This window comes from Phodopus roborovskii, unplaced genomic scaffold (genome assembly GCF_943737965.1).
Source record: "Phodopus roborovskii unplaced genomic scaffold, PHOROB, whole genome shotgun sequence".
Lineage (NCBI taxonomy): Eukaryota > Metazoa > Chordata > Mammalia > Rodentia > Cricetidae > Phodopus > Phodopus roborovskii.
The window spans coordinates 49,244,509-49,269,228 of record NW_026126517.1 but is presented as its reverse complement, the minus strand read 5'-3'; the positions used below and the strand labels follow the sequence as shown (position 1 = coordinate 49,269,228).

The window sequence follows — 24,720 nt, the reverse complement described above, 5'->3', positions numbered from 1 at the left end:
ATACATTCGACAGCAAACAATTAGGAAAATCTAATTAGAATCTTAAAATCAGCCTAACATATTAAAGACTGAAATCCTCTACAGCCCAATTTGATTTATTCTTTGAGGCCCTTCCCAGTAAGAGGCAAACATTAGGAGGATGGCAGAAAGAGAATCAACCGGAATGTTATACTTGGAGCACACTGTATCTTGTGAACTTGGCCTCTTTAATCCCCTTGCTGTCCTGAATTCTTCAGATGGACAGAACATAAGTCAAGGGATTAATGTGAAAAGACTTTGGGACACAGTTTGCCAGCTACTTTATCTTTTCATTTAACATGTATTTGGAATATAAATAATGGGACAACTCTGCCAGAATTCCATTTTTAATCAGGCAGCTTAGGTCTCCTTTAACAAATGGATTATTTATCAAAACTGTGACAAAATGGCCAAGATTCATTCTTATTTTCATATATATGAGTGTTTTCCCTTCATGTATATAAGAGAATCATGTGCATACAATGATTTAGAGGCCAGAAAGGGGCACCAGATCCCTTGGATCCGGAATTATATGGTTGTGAGATGCCATGTGGCTGCTGGGAACAGAGCCCAGGTACTCTGTAAGAGCAGTAAGCACTGTTAACTGCTGAGATACCTCTCCAGCCCTGGAGAAGGTATTTTAGATGTTTGTATGTGGGAACTGTACAGATTGTGCTTGAAGATAACTAAATAAATGCATCTGTCACCTTCTGAGCAGTTTTTCACCTGTCTTCCAGGAGCACATGATTCGAGAAGATGCCAAGGGTCTGACGCCAAGACAGTGTGCAATAATGGAGGTGGTCCTGGCCACTATCAAGGTAGGATATGGTATCCCTGTATATTCACTGAGGTCACCTCATCTCTCCAAGTAAGGTTTCCCCACTGTGCAACTGTCCCTGCTGTGATCAGGAGACAGTCAGTTAGATGCATTCCACACGTTTGCTAGCACCAGCTCATTCATCTCCTTTACTTCATCTGCAACACACTTTTGTTTTATATTTCTTGCTCTGTGTCTCTCTACAAAAATATGAATGAAACTTATATAATCACATATGTTCTCAGAGAAAGATATGCACCCCTCCTTATCCCCCCCACCAATGCAGTTAAAACAGATGGGTCAAGAGAATTTTAGGTTAGCATACTTTGTATTGAAGATGTCTATGGTTGTAGAAATCATTTTTAAAATACCAATCTCCTACTCTCTTAGTAATACAATAAAATTTCATTCTGCATTCCACTGAAAACTTAGAAGTTTTGTTCTTCAAGCATTTTACCCACATAGCAAAGGGCTGACAGGAAGTATTGTAGCGAGAGTTAAATGTATATGGGTCTCAAAGTGTTGTTTCTTTCCAAATAACTTGTGTGCATATGTGTGTGTGTGTGAATGTGTTGTGCTATGTGTGTATATAGTGTGTGGTATGCATGTGTGTATATGTGTGTGTATGTGTGGTTTGAGTATGTAGATATGTGTTATGCATGTATGTTTGTGTGAGAGAGTCTGTGAGGGTATGAGAGAGAGACTGCACATGTGTGGTTTGGATGTACGTGTGTGTGAAAAAGAGAGAGTGTGGTGTATGTGTGTTCTATTTGTTAAAGGGTTAGAAAATTTACTTCCTAAACTATGCCTGCTGATTACTCTCCTCATTGATCGTATAGCGTATCTAGTACAGTGAAGAGCTTTTGGTTACTTTCTTCACCCCACCTCTTTGTACTGAGTCCCATGCCATCTCCACTCCACCTGGTGTTATAAAATGATATGAAAGTTGTCAGAAATTGGAATATGAATTGACTAATGTGGGGAGTCACAGGTGTATTCCTAGCTATAAATAAGAAATCAGTACACACACACACACACACACACACACACACACACACACACACACACACGGATGTATTCTGAAAAGAAAAGAAAATTTTAGGATTTGACTTCAGCCTCTCCTGGATTTTGCTATAAATCATGCTTCGGGTGAGAAAATGGAATGTGTCCTGTGGAAATAGTGTCGATCAATGTATTGATCAATCTGACTCCTGCTTCTAACCGCATCATCTTCTAATTATTCTGGCTGGGACCACATGACCACTGCCTGCAGACTGAATGCCTCCCCAGACTGTAAGACAACCTCAGTCCTCAAATGAATCCCTCCTACCTACCTCAGTGTCTCAAATATCCTAGCATCAATCATCAGTATAAATCATTAGTTCAACCTCAGCCACATGGCACTTGTAGGCTCTTTGGAAACAAAACTTCTACCTGTTGGCCCACGACCCTGTTAGCTGTTTCCAAATCATCATCACTGTCCAGGACTGAAGTCTAACTGGTCCTCCAGAGCCTGCATCCTCTCATCCCTAATTTCTATGATGCCAATTATTTCTCTCGGAATCACTGTGTTAGGACCCCTGTGCCTTCTAGGAGAGTCTCCTGACCCAGTGATCTGTCTGCCTAAGTTTTTACTTGAATTCCATAATCAGTTTTTCCAAGCTTTACTTTAAAGATTAAAGCTTCCGTGATTGTCTAGAACCCTGTCAGAGAACTCGACAATACAGTTGAGCTTCAGGAGAAAGATGTTCTTAAAGCAAAGCAGCAGGAACCACTTAGATGACTCCCAAAGGCTGCCAAAGGGATGACCGACCCTTCATTCTTTCTTAGTTCAGTTAAGGGCAGGGAAGAAAAGTTAAGAAGAGTGCTGTGGGGTTTATAAAAGACAGACTGAACTAGTGTTGGCATTTGCCAAATCTTTCTCATGTGTGTGCTTTGTCTCATCTGATTCTCATAAATGCCCTGAATGTTAGACTGAACAAATTTCTATTCCCCCGCCCCCATCCTAGGTAACACCATTATTTGTATTGAAGATGCAGCAAGATAGCTAAGCATGGGTTTTGAATGACATTGCATACCTCTGAAACTCCATCCATTACTCTTCTCCATTATCCAATTTCAGTGACAACTTCTCAGCATCTCCTTTTTATCATTGCACGGTTTTCAGACTTTACATAGTCCATGCCTTATTTATGAGTTCAGCTGCTTATGGGAAGAATATAATAACCTACCTTGTCTGCAGCATTGCAGTTCAGAAGTCATTACCTGAGAGCTCACCATACATACAAAGGATGGTGAATAATGAAGAAATAAGTGGAGACCAAGGGTCTTTGAAATGGGAACAAAATTAACAACAAGAAATACAAGTACTTGGTCAAAGTCCAGGGGGATGCAGAAAGGGTAGTGAAGTCTAGAAGTCTATGATAATGCATTCATGGAGAGGTTAGGATGCTGGAGGATACAGGGACTGAAGAGAGGGTAAACTGACAGAAGTAATTTCTCAGGTCTGAGAAGGAAGGTGTGACCGCTGAGAGGGAATGTATTACCACCCTGAAACCCTCAGACAGTCTGGATGAAGAACAGACCACAGTTGACCAAGTGTCACAACACAAGAAAGGGACAACAGATTGAGGCTAGAATGCCCAGATTTAAACATCGAAGTCAAGAATCTCCACTTCACTTTGTCAGGAAAAGGGGAACTCTAAAAAGCACTGAGTGAGATAAGCAATTCTGACCTGATGCATACAAGAGGAATCAAGATGTGTAGAAAAATATCCTTAGACTATCAAGTAGTGTCTTTAAAGGACTTTTACAGATTAAAGGGAGGCAAAGCTCATGTCTAAGTCTGCATAGTGAATTACCTACATGTGTATGCCAAATGTATGTAACAGTTTAAAGTAAAAACTGTGATGAGAGCTTGCAGCTAAAACAGTACACAGAACTAAAAAGGGAATTCTCCTTGTAGACTTGTGGAAAAAACATTTGCATGTTCCAGCTCATCAGTAAAAACAGACTGAGTGACCAACAATGAAGGACCAGAAGGGGGTCACAGGATTTTATCAGGATTATGAAAATGGTTTACTTAGCACCTAGACAATATTTTTCCAGATTTTATATTTACCAGTAGGACTTTTTTTTCCCACAAAATGCAGCAAGGTCCAAAGTGATAAAATATGAAAGAATGAGGTGGGTGACATGATAAAGGGAGAGGCACTGGGACCTGTAGTGAGCTTGGGAACAAGAAGGAGAAGTATCCTAGGCTGACCCAGAGGTTTATGAGTATAGGTCTATCCATGATCTTTCTGCCATTTCATTTAGTAAATACAGACTTATTATTCCTGAGTATCATGATTTTGCTGCCACCAATGTTATCCATGTAATAACCTTGAGCTTTGTCTCAAATTTAAGGACATGTTTGACAGTTGTGCTTTCCTCCTCTGTCACCCCACCTACATAGTAGAGCATCAGCCAGTCACAGGCAGTGTGGAACCCAGCTGGCATCCTTATCCCTTGTGAACAACCAACTTTCCCACAGTGCCCCAACAGAGAACTCAAATTTTCTTTTCTTTAATGAGAAAGAAATAGCTTACTCTGACTTCTTTTAATCATCTTTCTTAATTTGTTGCAGTGTAAATAAAGGATATTAAGAGGCCAAATTGGAGGGTCTTTGGCCATGTGGCTGGTCAGACAATAGGAAGCAAGTGACCTTCGGTCTTTTGTTTATAATCAATGGGAAAGAATCTACTTTTACATTACATGCATGAGGGAAACCTCCAGAAAGCTTCCAAACCTCACATTTTTTAATTTTCTTCCAGCATATAATTCCCCTGTAGCATGTAATTTCCTTCTGGTGTGTAATTCATTATAATGAAAGGAGAAACTGAGCTGAGCTAACTGTGGATGGATGCTGGCATTTGTTTAAGACTAAGGCTTTCACTCTCTCACAGATGTTCTTCGAGCTTCAGCCAAATACACATCCCATGCTATATTGTTCCTTCAGGCTGGCAAAGGGTCAAGACTATGCCAAATGTCTTGAGTGCCAAGGTCCATGCTATAACCATGGCCTCTTCCTCTTCATATCTTGGGAGTCTGTACTTATGCACAGAAATCATTTTCTTCACTGATTGTGAGGCCAGTGGCTGTGTCGTTTGTCTCTCTGGCTATTTATATTCCCCGCTCCCCCATGGCTTGTGTTTTCCCTGGCAGCATTACTGTCTATCCAAGAGTCCAGTTTCACAGCATCCCCTGCTACAAAGTGCTCTCCGAAAACAAAGCCATCATTTCTGACCCAACCAATCTGCTCTCTTAATACCCTGCCTGCAGGGCCCTTAATAGAATTCCTAACAAGACTCTAGCCAAAAGGAAGAAGTCACTTAAGCATCACTGAAACCCCAGGGAGACCCTGGCTATACTCAGGAACGAACCTAGAGCTTATTTCTAATTTTGTTTCATGATTAGTACTTCCAATCCCTCTAGTTCTACAACATAATACCTTAGCAGAAAAGCATGTCTTCCTATAGAGCTATTGTAAAGGGTTCATGGATGAACACATAGCTTTTGTCTTCACACTTTAATTCTTGCTCCCTTCCTTCATGGATACTCCTAGGCCTTTAAAAATCTCTCAATTGTGTCAAGTCTGGTCATGTTATTCTTTCCAAGGTTTCCAAAAATCCCATTCCTTGGGACATTTGTATTCTTAGAACTGTTCATAAAGGCCTGCAATATAGATGGTTTATAGAGACCAGGACTATTGGGAGAGGGTTAAACATATATTCTTACCAAGTTCCAAGCCTTTGCCTATGTTGATAAGCTTTCTGCATCTTTGAGCCTGTGGTCTTTCTTTCTTTGATTTTTCTAGGATTTCCTCTGCCTCAAGGCAATGTGTTTATTCTAGGGAATACAATTTAGAAATTAGAATAGGAAAAAAAAATGGCAGACAGCATTTGTAATGCTGTAGGGGAGAAATGCAGTGTGAGAACCATGAGGTCTCCTGGTTCTTGCTGGACAACGTGAGACCTCTGGGGTTCCTGGTGGTAATGTAGTGTGACTGTCCACTGTCTTGCTCACTGCTATGGATTATCTAGTGGCTGCTGAAGTTAAAAGCAAAAGTACTGGGCTGGGGATATGGCTCAATTAGCAAAGTACTAGACTAGCACACAGGAAGCCCTGGACTCTAGCTCTAGCAAAGCATAAACTTAGTGTAGTGTAGCTTACCTGTAATGGAAGTACCCTGAAGGGTAAGAAGTTCAAGGTCATCCTCTGCTACCTACCCTGAACTACATTAGACTTGGTCTCAAACAAAAAGATTAACAGTCCTAAGGAACAAATACACCATTCCATTCCTTCAGAATTACCTCAGAAGCTTTTACTGACCCCCCCCCTCCACAATAGGATCATTCGCTCTCCTCTGTTGTGTATATTTTCAAATAACTTTTTCTTTTTAAGCTCAAAGACAATTTCATTAGAATTTAAAAGAAAAATACCATGGGGGTAAAGAAAGGGGAAAGAAAAAGCTTAGCCATTTGAGTTAACCTGGCAGACCGCCATGGTGGGGAGCTACATGATCAGGCCAGAGCTACCATGAGAAACACTGAGTAGAGAAAGTCTGCCTCTCAGGAATCCCCTCTTGTTGTTGGCTCCAGGCATCTCTTCAAATGTCTCTCTAGTTCATCATAGACACAGGCCTCCAGAGGCAAAACCAAGCTAAATCTTCATCCTTTGATGCTTCCATTTAATAGTTTTTCACCCTCAAATGTCCTGTCATGTTTTTATTCAAGAAAACTATCACATGGTTTTCACCCATCGATATTCAAATTAATTTCTGGCTCCTAGTCTTCAACAAATACTATCCATATACAAAGTACTTCAATATTTTATAAGATCAAAGTATATAACTAGGGACTATAAAGATATCTTAGTGGTTAAGAACCCATTCTCAAATGTTCTGTTAACATTGGAGAACATTACAGACACTGAAAATGTTGACAATTATAGATACTAGAGCAGAGGCCCATAGTCACGAAGCGTGCTTAGGTTCCAAATCTAGCACTGTCGATATATGAAGAGCCGGGGGGGGGGAGAATCATTCATCTAAACTTAATGGAATATTATAATTATCTTGTCTCAATAGGAAATGTCTATAGTTCCACTACCTACAACAAAGAATTCCAACTTTCATAAAGATGAGTGTGTATACCACAGCATGATTTGAAGAATGCTAATATCCCTGAATGTCAACATTGATGGTTAATCAGTATATACCTATTTATGTGTAAAAACTGAGATGTATTGCAGTAAATAAGGATCAGGATAAACAAATAGGCCGAATAGATGTTTATTCAAGGAGAAATAACTTACAACCTAGACAGATGAACACCAGGAAATTCAACCCGATCCTCTCCTGTCCGAGTCACGCCAGCAAGAGAGAGCGCCTTCCTGGCCCCCTCCGACCTCCTTCCTCAGGTCACCTCTGCCCATCGCTCCACCCCCCAATGGGCGTGGTCAGTGCTACAGAAGGACTACCTCACTACAATTCCCCTTTTAGTCTAAAGAAAAGATTTAGGCTTAATACAAAACTATATACAAAACAGTGAATAACAAGTGTGCTCTAAGAAAAGGAAAATCGAGAACAAAATGACCTACATATCTAGTCCTAGGGTGAGGGCATAATGGAGTTTACAATAGAGTTGTCCTAAGCTGGAAAACGTAAGTCTAGTACCTAATATATCTAACTAGGAAGAGAGAATAATAGTTGTGATAGTTTAATCTTCAACCTCATCAAGACCTGAGAAGGAAATTAACAATACTACAGTAGACAGGAAATGCGGATGGACAACTGCCAAAAGGTGCAGCAAGGACAGAAACAGAAAGCCACCTGAACAGTCACCCTAGGTCTCACAGCGACGTTGGTACACCCAGATTTGGCTAAGGCCAAGAGAACTTGACAGACCACAACAACAGCAGGGAAATAGAATGGCTGTCTTACCCTGACTTGGCAAGGTCAAGCAGTCTTCTATATTTGTCTCCTGCAAGCACATAGGACTGCATGTCCAAATCAGTGGTCAAGGTGGGGGCAATTCTATGCCCAACAGGCCATTAGCTGAGGCGAGATTGAACTCCAGCAGGAGCAACATCAGTGTCCAACATATTTTCGGGAAAGTGCACGGTGCTGTCAGGAGCAACAGTGTCTCATGTCAATGGAGTACTAATATTAAAACATTTAAATGCCATGTTCTGCATGTCTATGAAGTGATTGAAGATTAAGCATCTATATCTGACTAATCTCATAGGTACAGGAAATGTGAGTGAAGATAATCTGTAATACTCGGGAACTTAGCTAAAAGACTGATTAAAACTTTCCTGAGTAAAGCAGGAACAAATACTTAAACAATATAACTATTTACATATACCTACATGTAAATCCCTAAAATAGAGGTAGAGTATAAGTGTCAAGACAAGAGGTAGAACTATAAAGGGCAGCAAGATAAATATCCCAAATTGTATCAATATACAAAATGTCTTGAATACAGGAAAAGTATACATACATAGAATATGGTAAAAAATAATGTGCATAAAATATTATAAGTGGAAACATTTAACACAATATAACAAAATATAAACTTAATTTTACATAGCTTACCACATAGGAATACATAACAATGTAAGCTGTAAAATACTATCTCATTCATACTCAAATTCTCAAGGAAATAGGCTAATCTACTTATATCCCATCTAAACCATACCTTTACCCACCATTCCCTATTCCTGTCTAAAAGATAAACCCGAGTGTAAGCATCACCCAATCCCAAATAACTAAAACCAACCCAAAGAAGATGACTATTATCCCAAAATTCCAAGGGTAGGGAAAGGGGGCGTAGTCATATTAAGATTACTTCCTGCTGAAATGGGACGATGATTGCTCCAATGGATCCTGTAGGAAGAAAATTTTTAGCAACCAGATTTCTCAACAGAACTGGCTGTGACATATGTAGTTAGTCACTGTGTGGCAGAAAATTCTTGACTGTAATTCTATTTGAAACTGGCCAGGGTGTAATAAAAAGGTGCACCATTACAGCTAGCTAGTCATGAGTTGTCTCGAGCAAAACAGTCTCAAACCGGTTTTAGGGTGATGTTTGTAGTTCCGATGCATCAGGTTGAGTCAAGTGGAAATGATGATGTGGGGCAAAACCCAGGTAAATCCCGCTTCTGACACCAGATATTGCGGTAAATAAGGATCAGGATAAACAAATAGGCCGAATAGATGTTTATTCAAGGAGAAATAACTTACAACCTAGACAGATGAACACCAGGAAATTCAACCCGATCCTCTCCTGTCCGAGTCATGCCAGCAAGAGAGAGCACCTTCCTGGCCCCCTCCGACCTCCTTCCTCAGGTCACCTCTGCCCATCGCTCCACCCCCCAATGGGCGTGGTCAGTGCTACAGAAGGACTACCTCACTACAGAGATGTTTTGAATTTGCTGGTTGACAGCATAGAAAAATCAACTGGTGTTTTAGGTGTTTAGGGAGCACTGTGCTAGCTCAGGTTGGTCCATACCTGCACAGTAGCATAATTAGAGAATGAACAGTAGTGGATGCCTGCTGTAGAATTTGAAAGAAGTATCTGTAAAATATGTAACAGGGTCTACCTCCTTTATAAAGTATTGGAAACTTTCACTGCTGTTTGGAAACAAAAATGAATGATCAAGTTGATCGTGCTTACTAAAGCCTGTCATTCTGGAAGGATTCTAACCACTGTATCTTCAAGACCCATTTATATAACTGACATTTTAAATGAAAAGAAAACAGCTTAGGCCTCTATAGTTCTGTCTTGAACCTAGGTTAGCTGATGATGACTTAACACTGGACAAATGGTACACTCTTTCTATGTACTTACTTGACAACTTACCTAATGGAATTGTTTTAAGCTCCACTATTAGAGTAATAAATTCCTTCCCCCCTGTGTTTCCTCCTAAATCCTTTGCTCATATAACTTTCCTTTTCTCCTTTTTTAGCAATATTTCCATGCTGGAGGAAATGGCCTGAAGAAGAATTTTCTGGAGAAAAGCCCAGACCTTCATTCCCTGAGATACGCTCTCAGCCTCTACACGCAAACTACTGATGCTTTGATCAAAAAGTTCATAGAGACACAAAGCTCGCAGAGTAAGTAGCTCTTGACCTGAGAGCAATGTACACTGATAAAGCTCACAGTTACCTGAAATAGCACACAGCCTGAAACACAGTTAAAAATAGAGGTTTTGCATTAGCAGAGAATACCACAGCTTCCAGTGTTCTCTATAGATGCGAAGAGGACAGAAAGTTGATGGCTTAGACAAAAGGAGATATTTTCCTAACTGATGTTTAGTCACTGTACTCACCCCCAGAGTTCCATGAGACCAAGGCTTGGGTTTCCCTTGGAGGTGGGTAGCTGACAGCATTTTCCATTCTAGTTTCCTTTCTCTCTCCTTCTCTCCCTTCCTTTACCAGGTAGACTCCCTCAGGACCATGTGCAGTGGTGGCTTGTGACTCTAAGTACACTACTTCCCACTCTTGAATGTTGTCTCGGGTTCTGTTATGGGAGAACTCAAACTCAAGGTTATTTGCTTGACAGAGGAAAGCCAGATTCCATTTTTCAAGTCCATATCTAAATTCTGTACTCTCAACTCCAGCACACATACACACCCATAATGGAAATTGTGACAACTACGGGACTCTAGAGAGATCTGTCTCATTGGTCTGTCTTGTGATACCTTAATTTAACATGGAAGCAATTAACAAAATTCAACTTTTTTCTTTTCCTTTTTGTAAGATTTATTTCTCATCACTTTCTCTCTGACGTTCTCTGTCTCTGTTAGACAAACTGTAATATTATATTGAAGGGAAAAGTCAATTACTTTTAATTTAGTAATTTCTTTGGGCTATGTTCAAGCTGAAAGACATGCTTCCTTTAAAAAGATAATTTGAATTAATTTTTTCATGAATTGGATTGTTATTGCTCACTTTACACTGTGTTCTTTTTTTTCTTGAACTTTTCTCTCCTATCCTACCCTCTTTCCCTTCTCCTCTGCTCTCTATATGGAGCACATTTTAAGTATCATCAGTAGCAAAGAGAGAGAGAGAGAGAGAGAGAGAGAGAGAGAGAGAGAGAGAGAAATACTGATTCTTTTTCTTCATGACTCATTAGAAATTTATGAGCCAGAGTTCAAATGAAATCTACCATATTAGAACATTTTCTTCTCCTTCTAACTAAATGCTAGAAAACAGATCCTAAATCTAAAACATCCATAAAAGGATTCCTCAGGTCTCATGGAAAACTGGGCTCATTTGATGAGTACTTAATATCCCAACAATGTACTGCAATGCCTAGACACCATCTTACTCTGTATTCACATGACAGATATTTACTGAGAATCACATCCAACCCAGTCCATAGAGTGAATAGCATCCTGAAGGGACTGGGATGTCTTAAATTAGTTGATCAAGCAAAATGGTTTTGCATGCAGAGGGGACTGTCCCAGAAAGTAGGCAGTGTCTGGAAAGTTTTGGTTGTCCATCAGAGAACAGGGCCTGTGTTTTCAGCATCTACTGGTCAGAGCTCAAGGATGCTTCAAAACACACAACAGTGACATCAAAAGTAAGTACATCTGTGGACTAGTCGTTTTCTTGTTGTGATTCAAATACCTGACAAGAAGTAACTTAAGGGCAGGAGAGATGGGTTATTCACAATACGAAAGTGCATACCGCGATGGGGAGAAGGCATGCAGCAGGAGCATGAGGCAACTAGTCGTGTTCCATTCCTGGTTAGGCAACATGGAGCAGACAGAAAGAGGATCAGACCTCAGAGATATCTCCATTGACTCACGTTTCCATTTAGAACCCACCTTGAGTCCTCCATTAGCTGGGGACAAAGTGTTGAAACACATGAACTTATGGTGCCAAAGCAAGGAAACTGGTAGCCCTGGTTAGTGGGAAAGGGGGGGGGGAGTAAGTCATTTAGGTTATGAAGAAACAAAAGGAAGTGTTTTGAATACAAAATCTGACAAGAAAGCAAATATTTGCACTTGAAGTTTTAAAATCCCTATACAATAACCATGTTGACAATAATTCTTTTAATTTGGCTCTCTAGGCTTACTGCAAAGAGCCATGGGTTTCTCTGCAGAATTAAAACACATAAATACTGCAGTGGATTTGCAGTGAAATTAGTAAATAGCATTTTGATCTTTGTATCAAGTTTGATGTTTTCTTTATCCAGGAGTTAGCTTGGTGGTTTGAGTTGGGGAGTTGGCTTTAAAAAAAAAATGGTCCTTTCTGTCACTGTCACTCCTCCTTAGAGATACATGGCTTATAGTTTTAGAAGCTGGTTTAAAATGGATTTCTTGCATCTTGGTTACAATATTCGTCAGGAAGAAAGGGCTTTTCCTAACAGTTCTTTCATTAAACCATGAGCTCTTTGAATATTTCATGGTCCCACAGATAGTAAAAAAAAATTGTATAAGTCTTGAACATATTAAGTGAAGTTTATTCAATGGGTAATACGGCCTGGGAGGAGACACAGGATGGTTCATTGCTGAGCCATCCTGGCCTACATCTGTTTCCTTATCTGAGATTTTGTTATGGCCCAAAGAATGTGGATCACCAAAGCACTTCACAGAACAGGAATATTTTATGTCTAGGTTGCAACTGTCTTATAAAAGAAAATAATCTCTTCCAATTAATGACTATGTGAATTAAAATCTATGAACAGAAGTGCTTTAATTCAAAGAAACTTTTTTGTCTCTTTTGAGTAAAATCTTCGAGTTTCTGCTTATTAAAATGCCTGGACACAGATAATTTTCAACATTTTACCAATTTTTATTCAGTAGGAGAGTCTAATGTATTTTAATTTGAAAACAGAAGGCAGATAGCTTTAGGTTCACATCTTTGATTCTATGAGTTGACTTCAATATAATCATTATATTTCACTATAGTTGCATAGAGTGTGGTCAATTATAGTTACACAATTTTTATAATTTAGCATAAATTGTGTTATTTGTGACCATATAGGACATAAAATATGGAAAGTTGAAGAGACAAATTATTTTCCTAAACACATTCTTATTGTTAGCACTGAAAGACAGAAACTTCTCAAATATACTTTCTTCTGGAGCCACAGGACCTACAGGAACCATTAATTTACCTTTAGCTATTTTCCTCAAGATAGAAAAGATGTGCTCAGGGTAGTAAGGAAGAGATCAGATGCATTTCATTGTGAAATGAATTTTTTTGTTTCATTTTGTTTTTTGGCTCTTTTATTATTATTATTTCTTATCAATCATAGTTCCCCCTCCTTCCTTTACTTCCACTCTTCCTCCCTCCCTCCCATGCCTCCTGACCCCTCATCCCATCCCACAGGGAGGGTGATGCCTTCCAGAAGAGATCAACAAAATCTGTCAAGTCATTTGAAGTAAGGTCTAGGCCCTCCCTCCTGCCTCTAGGTTAAGGGAGTATCCATCTATGGGAAATGTGCTCCCAAAGTCCTTTTGTGCACCAGGGGTGCATCCTGGTTCCACTGTCAGAGGTCCCTTAGACTGCCCAGGCCTTCTGAGACCCATGTTCAGGGGGTCTGAATCCGTCCAATGCTGGATTCCCAGCTAACAGTCTGGGGGCCCAGTAGCTCCTCCTTGTTCAGGTCAGCTGTCTCTGTGGGTTTCTGTGGCCTGGTCTTGCCCCCATTTTCTTATCACTCCTCCCTCTCTGCATCTGGATCCCAGGAGTTCTGCTCAGTGTTTAGCTGTGGGGTGTCTGCTTCTGTTTCCATCAGCTACTAGATGAGGGCTCTATGATGGTAGATAAGTTAGTCATCAATATCATTATCAAGGAAGGGCATTTAAGGTAGCCTTTCCACTTTTGCTCAGATTGTTAGTTGGGGTCATCCTTGTAGGTCTCTGGACATTTCTCTATAGTCAGTTTTCTCTTCAACCCTATAATGGCTCCCTCTTTTATGGTACCTCTTTAAAAAAAAAAGAGGTGAAATGGATTTTGTATTGTTTTGTTTCTTAATCACAAAACAAAAATAACTAGCATTTAAACACAGAAATGATCTTGGAGTCCCAAGGGCCACAGTGAACCTTCCTCTGATGGTCAGCTCTGGGTGAACACTTGGAATGTCTTTAGTGTGTAGGGAAGTATCATTAATGGTCAGAGATCTGACTCTTTCCAATACATCTATCGTGGACTGTCCCCAGAGACCACTTAAGTGGCTCAACCTTTCTCTAGAGAAAGAAGCACAGTAGTGAGAAGAATACGTGAATCTTGTCTTCTCGGTTGTCACAGTACGATGACATTCTCTTCACAAAGCCCAAGGGGCATCATCAGTCAGATGAAGAGCTGAACACAGATAGCTTTAATAGGAAGTATGCTGGGTCCAGCTCTCAGCAGGAGGCCTGCTTTCCAAGCATAGGAAAGCAAAGGAAAGGTATCATGGAATAATAAGGATTGGGAAAAACAGAGAAATAGCTTACAACAGAGACAGATGAACGCCAGCAGTTTCCTGTCCCAAGGATGCCTCTGGATGCTGTCTGTCTCCATTCCAGCAAGCAAGAGAGTGCTTCAGGGTCCCTACCCCAGACCTAGTTCCCCCAGGTCACATCCGCACCTGTTTCCACCCCCAATGGGCATGGTCAGTGCCACAGGTGTGGACAGAGTGAATATCTCACTACAGAAAGGCATGCTAGGTAAGGTTACAGGGAGATGGGCACACATTTGTTATCACCCACCCAGCACGCAACTGTGATGCTCCTCCTGAAATCCTACAGAACTATTGACACCTCACCCCTTTCAGGTAAAGATACAGAGTCACACATGCATTCAGAAATGTGGTCCAGTTTTGAGCTGTGTAGTTCGATGGCAGAGGCAATATCCTTCATTAACTACCACTCCTGGCTATGTTGGGGCCTCCCACAACCTTCCACCTCATGTTAAATAACTGGTGCTACTTTATCTTCTGCCCTAGGCTGTGTTTTAAACAACATTTTATTATATCTAAGGTGGGGGGAGGGCGCATCTGTCTCCAGCTTATGGACAGATTGTGGGACTTGGTTCTGTCCTACTATGTGGGTCCTAGGGAATCAAATTCAGGCTGTTGACCCTGGTGGCAAGTGCTTTTACCCTCCAAGACATCTCATCAGCACTAGTGTGTATTTTAATATAATTAAAATCTCCTTCTTGCTCAGTAACCAAACTCTAAATTGGTGATCTTGTTTTCTTCCCAGTGACTCTAAACTGGTTAACTTTGCCATTTCTTTTCCAGAGGCCTCTCTGTAGTAGGGCTTCTACTGCTATAATAAACTCCATGAGCAAAAAGCAACTTGGAGAGAAATGAGTTTATTTGGCTTACACTTCCACATCATTGGAGGAAGCCAGAGCAAAAACTTAAGGCAGGAACATGGAGACAAAGACTATGGGTGAATACTGCTCACTGCTTTGGCTCCTAATGGCTTGTTCAGCCTGCTTTCTTATATATTCCAAGACCACCCACCCAGGGGTGGTACCACGTGAACAGGGCCCTCCCACATCAGTCATTAACTTCACTACAGACCAATCTTAAGGAAGCATTTTCCCAGTTATGATAACCTCTTTCCAGATACATCTAGGTTTGTGTCAAGATGACAAAAGCTAACCATCCCACTCTCATCCATCTATTGGGCATTCACAGGAACCAGGACACTTAAAAACTGGACACATCCACACCATAGAAACCCAAATTGAATGTAGGAAAACCTCCCTGATGTTAGGAAACCCTTTTGTATGTAGCCTGATTTCTCCCTCCTGGCATCTATACATGTTGTTATGAGGGATATTATTGGTTTATCTCCCTTCCTATCCTGCTCTTCACCCTCATCCTCTACCATCCAAGTATTTTATAACATTCCCATGCAGGGAGTAATATCATAGTTGCTAGATGATAATTCTGTCTTCTCACAAAGTTTCTGTTCATTCACTTGAAATCTAAATACTTGGCACATTCTTGGCCAGCTACAAATCACAAACTCTTAGGACAAATAAGGGTTCTTGATTTTAATATAAATATTTTAAATTGGGCAATGTAACAGGGTCCTAATATTTGGATTTATGAAGTTACAAGATATTTTAGCAGCCCTCCTGTTTGAGTTTCTCTGATCAGAATCATCATTGAAGGCTGCTGCCTATGGTCTTGTGCTTGAAAACTATGGAGTGCTGAGACAGAATGAGAGTGACAGAGACAGACAGAAACAGGGGGAGAGGTATTTAGAGGGGGAAAAGCTTGGAATTCTTTGACTGATACAATTTATTGCTAATCATTCAAGGGAGAGGATAGTGAGTGCCACTGGAGAGGTAGACAGAGTTAGATAAAATTAGATTATTGATTTTTATCAAACTCTTAAAACCATGTTTTATTCAATCTGTCACATAAAAGTCAAAAGCAACTAGGAAAAAAAAAAATGGTTTACTACTGGTTTAGTTCAGGCCCTTGTAGGAGATGAACTTGCCCTCGGTTCAGATGTTTTTAAGAGCTCTGTCCACCACTGTGCAGGTAGGTTTCCTTTGCCCTTTTGGCCCCCTCCCCTCTTCTCAATGAGGACAGGCTCTGCATGCTACACTATGGATGTGCCTGTGTGGTTCAGGCTGTGAGCAACCCCTCAGAAATTCATGAGAAGGAAGATCAAGTCAGAGCTAGAGTCTTCAGACCCATCCAGGTGTATCCTCAGACTCCAGGACTCTCAGTGTGACCCTCTACTGAGAATTCTGACCTTCTAGATTCCACAACAAAGCTTTCCAGACAGGGTGTCTTTTTCCCTGACCTCATCTAGACCATGAACAATAACAGTTACCTTCTAAGCCATGCTAAGATGACTTTTAAAAGGAGTTTCTGTCTCTTTTCTATTAATATGAAGATAGATTTTTATGAATTTGCTAGATTTTTTTTAATTGGCAACAACTCTTTCATTTGAGTCATCAAAGATTAACTCATAAGCGGGTCAGGCTTCAGAGCAACTCTCCTTAAAGAAAGAGAAATGGTTGGATTTTGATAGCTGAGTTATCCAGGGTAACCAAGAACTTCCCACAGGAATTTTGCTCTGGCTAGTTCATGCTGTCACTAGGTTTCATTTTCTCACAGACAGCTCCCCTTGCCCACTATTTCATCTGGTGTGGAAATTTGAAGTCAGGCTAGAATATCTGGGAAGCTTCAGCAAACTATTTTTTTGTTGTTGTTGTTGTTTTTATTTATTTATTTATTTTATATAACCAAGTCCATTTAAATGAAAACAAACATTTATAGACAATATTTGGGAATTTGGGCGTTGTTCTTTCCAAACTACTTCCTGCTGGTAAGGTGATTCTAAGAAGATGCAGAAATCCTGGCTGTAGTCTGTAAGGCTGCTTTGTCCAGCTGTTTTGAATGTAGGATCACCTGGTACTCTGTTTCAGGCAGTCTGGCTTGATCAAACCACATTAGTCTGGAAGGAATCCACAGCTTTTCATTTTCTGTGGAAACAAAAATAGAAATCCTTTTCCCCAGTAACTTGTCCTTGAACTTAAATTTTGGAGTCAAAGCATTTTTTTTATTTAATTTATTATTTTACATGTTGATCCCAGTTCCCCCTCCTTTCCTCCCTCCCTCCCTTTTACCCTCTCTGCCCTCTCACATGCACCCTAACCACCCTCCCCTCCCATTCCCCCACCCCAATTCCATATGTAGGGGAATGCCATCCAGTTGGGGTCATGTAGATGTGACAGGTCCTGTGAAGTAGGGACTAGGGCTTCTCTCCTGTCTCTAGATTAAGGCAGTTATCCCTCAATGGGGGATGTGTTCGCAAAGTCCTTTTGTGCACCAGGGATACAGTCTGGTTCCACTGTCTGAGGTCCCTTAGACTGCTCAGTCCTTCTGGCTGAGACCCAGTCCCATGCTGGCTTCCCAGCTATCAGTCTGGAGGGGCCGCTAGCTCCTCCTTGTCCAGGTAAGCTGTCTCTATGTGTTTCTGCCGCCTGGTTTTGTCCTCTCCATCTGTATCTGGGTTCTACTTCGACTCAGTGTTTATGTATGGGTGTTTGCTCCTGTTTCCAACAGACATTAGTTGAGGGCTCCATGGATAAGTTAGTTGTTGATCTCACTATCCGGGAAGAGCATTTATGGTAGCCTTTCCACGGAAGCTCAAATTGTTAGTTGGCAGCAGTCTTGTAATTCTCTAGACCTTTCTTTGTGTTCAATTTTATCTTCAAACCAATATTGGCTCCCTTTTTTATGTTCTCTCTCTCTCTCTCTCTCTCTCTCTCTCTCTCTCTCTCTCTCTCTCTCTCTCCTGTCTTCTATTCCTAACTAGCTCAATCTTCATGGTCCCATGTGTTTTCCTTTCCTCCCCCTCGTTTTCTCCTACTTCTCCATTCGCTGCCCCCTCACTTCCCTATGCTCTGGGGGACTTGTCCCTTCCCGGTTCTGTGAGGGACTTTATATGAATCTCTTAGAATACACCTTGTATCCTAGTTCCTCTGCTGGTGTGAATTATAGGCTGGTGATCCTTTGCTCTTTGTCTAAAATCCATATATGAGTGAGTACATACTGTGTTCCTCTTTTTGTGACTAGGTTAACTCATTCAGTATGTTTTCTTCAAGTGCCATCCACTTGCCTGCGAATTTCAAGATACCATTTTTTTTTCTGCAGAGTGTAGATGTGCCACATCTTCATTAACCATTCTTCAATTGAGGGGCATCTAGGTTGCTTCCAGGTTCTTGCTATTACAAATAGTGCTTTCAGCAAACTATTTTAACTCCTGAGAATTCCAACAGCTTGGACTGAGCAGTGTCCTGCAGACGTGTGAGGACATTGGCCTTCTCTTTGAACTGACTCGCCACCACACCCATCTTCCTGCCTCATCAAAGTAGAGTTCTATTGCATCTTAATTGTGTTTTGTCATAATTAATTTTTGTAACACTACCCACATGCATTAACTCTGTGTTTCTTTGTTTTTGTTTTTTCAATTTTTTTTCCCCGAGTGCAAGGCAAATCTCAGTCCCCAGTAACACTGGCACTGAGATTCCTGACTTCTTGACTTAGTTTTCTCTGCCTCTCAAATGGAAGCTTGATCAAAATAAATTATGAAAGTGAACCCTGTGCTTTTTTTCAGAAGAAACAAAAACATTTGCTGACATCAGGGATGACATCAATGTATTAGTACTCTCACTTGAGTTTTATTGCCATTTGTGAGTGCCTTCAAGTTTTGGGGGTTTTCCCCCCTCAATCAAACCTCAGAAAAATTCTATAAAGTCTGACAGAGATCACTGAATACTTGGTGTCACACCTCTACATTGTTTCCAGAAGCCCTTTTGAGATAGTTGGTGCTACCGAAGAAAAGTGGATATCATTAACAATATGAGCGAAAATCAAATGTGGAAAATAGAAGACTCTATATGCAGGCAGGTATTTTAGAGGAAAGATAAAGGAGTATGTGAGATTGGCCTCCTTCAGCAAATGCATGACCAGTGCTATTAAATTTATTTCCAAAAATTCTAAAATAAATGTCAAGTATGTGATAAATTATGGTAGATATTTTCTACCTCTTTATGAATCTATACACCTTCAAATTATCCCATGATGTTCAGGTATTTTCTTTTTGAACCGCAATTTTAATTTAAGAAAGAAATACAGTGAACACACTTTGCTCCACAAAGTAAATTATGGCTTGATCGATTGCTTGCCAAGGTATAATTAATTCAAAGTGATGGATTGTTGGAGTCTTTTGGGACCCTGGGTTTTCATCTGCAAGCTGACGTAAACAACAGGGTTAAATTTCCTTGTTCAGTTCAGAGGGTTTCAGAATTGCTCTGTGGATAGGAAACTTGCTAGAGCAAGGGTCCAACACTCCATGCCACTGACCGTGGCAGCTGATGACTTACAAACTTCATTCAACGAATAAATTTACCAGGCAGTATATAGTTAATCAAAATTATGAAAATCTTGAGGCCGGGGATGTAGCTTAGTTGGCAGCATGCTTGCATATTGTACAGGAAGCACCAAGCCCTGTGTGCAGCACTGATAAATCAGAAAAGGTGGCACAGCCCTGTAGCCCTGTCATTTTGGAGGTGAAAGCAGGAGGATCAAAAGTTCAAGGTCATCTCTGGCTACATAGAAAGTTTGAGGATACCCTGGGATTCAAATAAAGGGAGAGATGAGATGGGGCATGGAGACAGTGAAGAAACAGGGGGAGAGAAAAGGGAAGAAGAGGGAGGAAGGGACAAAGTGGGTGGGGGGTGGGGGAAGGAGTCTCTGAATTGTTTATAAAGCAACCTTGTATAGTACTTTCTAAGGGTAACGATCAGTCTCTAACGCCACTGTTATTGCCACTTCTGTTTTAGAGCATAGAGGTTATAGTCAGAGAAAGGAGGCATTGTTATGGATGGGAGAGTCAGGAGGCTTCAGGAAAGAGACATGAGGTCCAGAGAAAGAGCAGAGTCTGAAAATGTAGCAAGCTGCTGGCCCTCAAGAGAGAGGGAGGGAGGGAGGGAAGAGGGAGAGAGGGTGGGGCTGGGGGGGGAACCTTGCAGAGCTGTCCTGAGCTTCAGTGGGCTCAGGGAGCCATGACAAAGTACACTAAGCTGGTAACTAAAACAGAAGTCCATTTCTCACAGGTCTGGGGATGGGTACTCTGCGGTCAGAGGCAACTGGTTCTGTTCTGCTGAGGGCTATCCTAGCTTGCACACAGCCTCCTCTCCACTGTGTCTACTTCTAAGTGACTGTGTCCACTGAGCAGATGGGAGATGGGAAGCAGGTGGATCTCTATGAGTTCAAGGTTGGCCTGGTCTACACAGTGAGTTCCAGACAGAGGGACAGCCATAGCTATATAGTGAGACCCTGTTGGAAGGAAGGAAGGAATCTAAAGTAACAGCACATTAGTACCTTACAATTTGGATAGTTCTTGCTTTTGTATTTCATATGGCCAGTGTTGCTTATCTATCCATCCTTGGATGGACATACTGGTTGTTTCTACTTCCTGGCTACTATGAAGAGTTCAGTAATGAGCTTGGTAGTGCTGACATCTTCTAGGCATACTGACTTCATCCCCTTTGAATGCACACATACTCAGTAATTGGAAGTAGCTGGATTGCTGGATCGCATGGCAATTCTATTTGCAATTTTTCCAAGCAATTTCCTAAATAGCTGCTGTACTTCACATCACACCTAACAGCATACAAGACTTCTCATCCTCCTAACCAACACTTGTTAATTGGAGGCTTATAGTATCATCTCCTTTCTCTGATTATAACCTCTATGTTCTTTTCTACTCAGACCTAAAACAGAGGTAGCAATAACAGTGGTGTTAGAGTCTCACAGTTACCCTTAGAAAGTACTACACAATCCAACCGTGATTTGCATTTCCCTGGTGATAAATGTTAGAGAATGTGGATACCTGTACCTATTGGCTACTGGGAATATTTTCCTTTAGGAAACATCTATTTAGATACATTGTTCTCTTTTAGTGTGGTTGTGTAAGGTTTTGCCACTGATGCTATACAGTTTTCTATATGTTCTAGATGCCAACCCCATGTCAGACATAGATTTTGCAAATATTTTGTCCCAACCCCCAGGCCGGTGAGTTCTCATTTCTCTATCTCTAGACTTGCCACCCTGCTCCATTTATGTTCTATATTTTGTTTTGTTTTTTTCCCATGTAGTTTCGTAATATATTTGAAGCCAGGTAATTTATTTACATTTGACTATTTGAGAGGAGTATGGGAGGCTCATGCCACATTGCACATATGGAGGTCAGAGGGCAACCTCAGATGGATGCTGTTCCTTGCTTGACATAGTATCTCTAGTTCACTGCTACATAAGTCAGGCTAGCCAGCCCAAGAGCCACCACCAAAGATTGTTTTGTCTCACTCCCCTATCCCCCAGTTGGAGCACTGGGTTTACAGATGTGTGCTATTACATCTGTTCTATATGGATTCTGAGGACTCAAGCTCAGGTCTCCATGCTTGTGGCAGTCCCTGAACCCACTGTTGTCCTTTAGTTACAGTTATAATGAAAGGTGAAGGAGGTGGGGGGAGTGGTCCCAAGTGAGTGGGGTCCCAAGGTAAGGGACCATGAGGGAGAGCATAGCAGGTTCCATAGCAGGAGCGGGTGACCAAGGCGGTGGAGTGGAGGAATAACACGCCAGGCAGATAGAGCTTGAATGAAGAGTTTATTTAGAAAGGGGAGTGAGGGAGAAGGGAAGAGACATACAGGCACTGGGAACAGAAGGGGAGGGGGGAGAAAAAGAGGAGTATCTGGTGGCCAAGTAAAAGCAGGAGAGCAAAAGAGAGCGTAAGTGGGAGGGGTCTGACTTTTAAAGGGGTCCTTTACACCTGCCTGCAGACTAGTACTCATGGAGCCCTGGGCTGACCAGAGTACTGCCTGAGTGCATTCTGCCAGGTGACAGGGTCAGGCCAGCGCAATGCCTGAATCCTTACACCCACTGAGTTGCTATCCCAGCCCATGTTCTGACATTTTACTTTATCCATTTGGTCTAGGGTGTAGTTAAAGGTCCCTGTTTGTTTCCTTCCTACACTCTTTCTACTGCTGAGAATCAAGGGTTCATATTTCTCTGGATGTATTCATTTTTCTTTTTGTACTTAGGTGTTTTATGTTGGCTGTATGTATATTTATTCATAATTGATACATGCTCCTTCAGATCCAACCCTTTGATAGTTTTACAGTGCCCTTCTTTGTCTCATTTTTAGTCCATTTTGTGTGACACAAACATGGAAGCTACTGTTGGCTTTTGACTTCTATGTGCGTAGAATGCTTCTGATCCTCACTTGACTGCATAAGTCCTTGGAGAATCTCTTGGACACAACATGGGCAAGGTCTTAGATTTTTGTTTATTTAGCCACTCTCTCTCTTTTAATGGTCTATTCACACTTGAGATCACTGCTAAGAAAAGCCTTGTCAGCTTGTTGTGTCCTGGTTGTTTCTAGACCCTTCTCACTCTAGTTTGCCTTGATCATCTGGTTCTTCCCTGTTGTACAAACTTGATTCCTTTCTCAAGTATCATTTCCCCCCCCCTTTGGAGTTCAAAAGTCTAAGGGACTTACATATTAAAACTTCCATTTATAATGGAGTGTTTTAAGACTGTAATGGCAGTCTAGTTTTATTAACCACCATTTTTTCCTGTTAATTTACACGTTTATTTTAGTGTTTCCAAACTCACCATAAGCTTCTTAGTTTAAGCTGGTGTTTCCTCTTACAGAGATAACATTATCCTGGGTTTGTATTCTGTAAGTGGGAGTCATCATGAATCCTGTATCAGTCACAAGTGATAATCAATAAAACATGGAGATGAGTCAGGGACTCTGCCCAAGACAACTTCTGCTTGGGAGAATAATTTAAAGAGGATTGGTATTGACTCCTCATTGGACATTTAAAAGAATTTAGCAGTGCATCTGGTCCTGGATTTTTAGGAACTTTTTTTTCCTATTACCTTTTCAATATTATTATTGGTCTGTTTAGGGTTCCTGTTTGTTCAGCATTTAGTCTAAGTAAGGAACATTTTTCAGTTTCAACCAGACACTAAAAATCTATGTACAGCTGGTAGCATGTCCCTTTCCTTACCTGATTGTATTCGTCACCCTTCCTTTTCTTAATGTAGCTAAGGGTTTCACTATTCTGTTTCCATGCACAGAGAACCAGCTTTTCCTCCATCTGTTCTCAGACTTCAAGGCTTCCATCAAGGGCTTTTGTTGATGTTGAAATTCACAATGGAAAGAAAGGTGGGGGAATGTGGTTCTATCCCACGGCCACTAACATTCACACAAGGTTCCATTTTCCCTTAAACTTGAGAAATGGAAGCAAGCAAAGACAAGGACTTGTTAGGAATGAGAACGGTTTGGTCTCTGTATTCTACTCATCCAGTGCCACCCAGGTGGTTTCTGTCTCTTCCTGGTTTACCTCCAGACTTCAGTGACACAAACCCCAACCCCAGCCAAGTCCTCAGCCTCTGCTCCTGCTCTGCTCGATAGCTCTTCCCTTTGCTGGTTTAGCCTGGCTCACTCAATAGGCAATTCTTTCTCCAACAATTAGCTGAGAGGGGATGAGCTCCTCGTTGGCCTCCAGGGATCATGGAGTCATCTAAGGGAAACAAACCTGTAGGTGGTTACCATGGAGCTCCAGCCTGGAGTAGAGAAGTACATTTCTGAAACACTTTAGTTGCCATAATATCTCATTAGCACAGGACCCAGACTAATATCCTCTATTTTTCCTAGTTTTCTGTGAGAACAAGAGATTGATTTGATTGCTCTTGAAGCGGCATGAGAGTAAGAGAATTTCAGAGGAATAACAGAACTATCACCCTAGATCCCAACTTGCCACAGAATGGAGGCAGAAAGATGTCCCTTGAGAGACCACCACAACCAAGTGTGGTAGCCAGGAGGCAGAGACAGCAGGATCAAAGAGAGTTCAAGGCCTGGTCTATATAAGCTTCAAGGCAGCCAGGACTACATAAAAAAAAAAAAAAAAAAAAAAAAAAAAAAAAAACCTTGTCTCCAAAAAAATAAAGTATGTGTGGGGAGGGCCATAGGGCCACATCTAGTATGTAGACTATTTCAGTGTTTTGATTTGAAATTATTCTGTCAACAGACCTACCTGAAGCTTAAGTATTTTCAGCTTTTATATGATAAAACACAAGTATAATTTTATAACACTTTGACATTATTTTGAAATTGAAGTATCATCTTAAGCATTATAAAATATGACATAGAACACAGAGCCACGGAAAGTAAAGGTAAGGAAACCATGGTCAACACAGAATTACTCTTGCCCAGAAGTTCCTCTGCATGGTGTGTCCCAGCCCTAGACTCCATGTTCTCTCCAAAGGCAGCCAGTGCCTTACATGTGATC

At 41.1% G+C, this 24,720-nt stretch overlaps 1 protein-coding gene across 1 annotated transcript in view; it reads left to right on the top strand.

Annotated features, from left to right (window-relative positions):
• The window catches only part of Unc13c (unc-13 homolog C), a 400,087-nt gene that overhangs the window by 357,549 nt on the left and 17,818 nt on the right, over window positions 1-24,720 (top strand). The window contains exons 27-28 of the mRNA XM_051197944.1: window positions 756-836; window positions 9,848-9,995. Coding sequence (XP_051053901.1) covers window positions 756-836; window positions 9,848-9,995 — 229 coding nt within the window. The remainder of the gene's footprint in view (window positions 1-755; window positions 837-9,847; window positions 9,996-24,720) is intronic.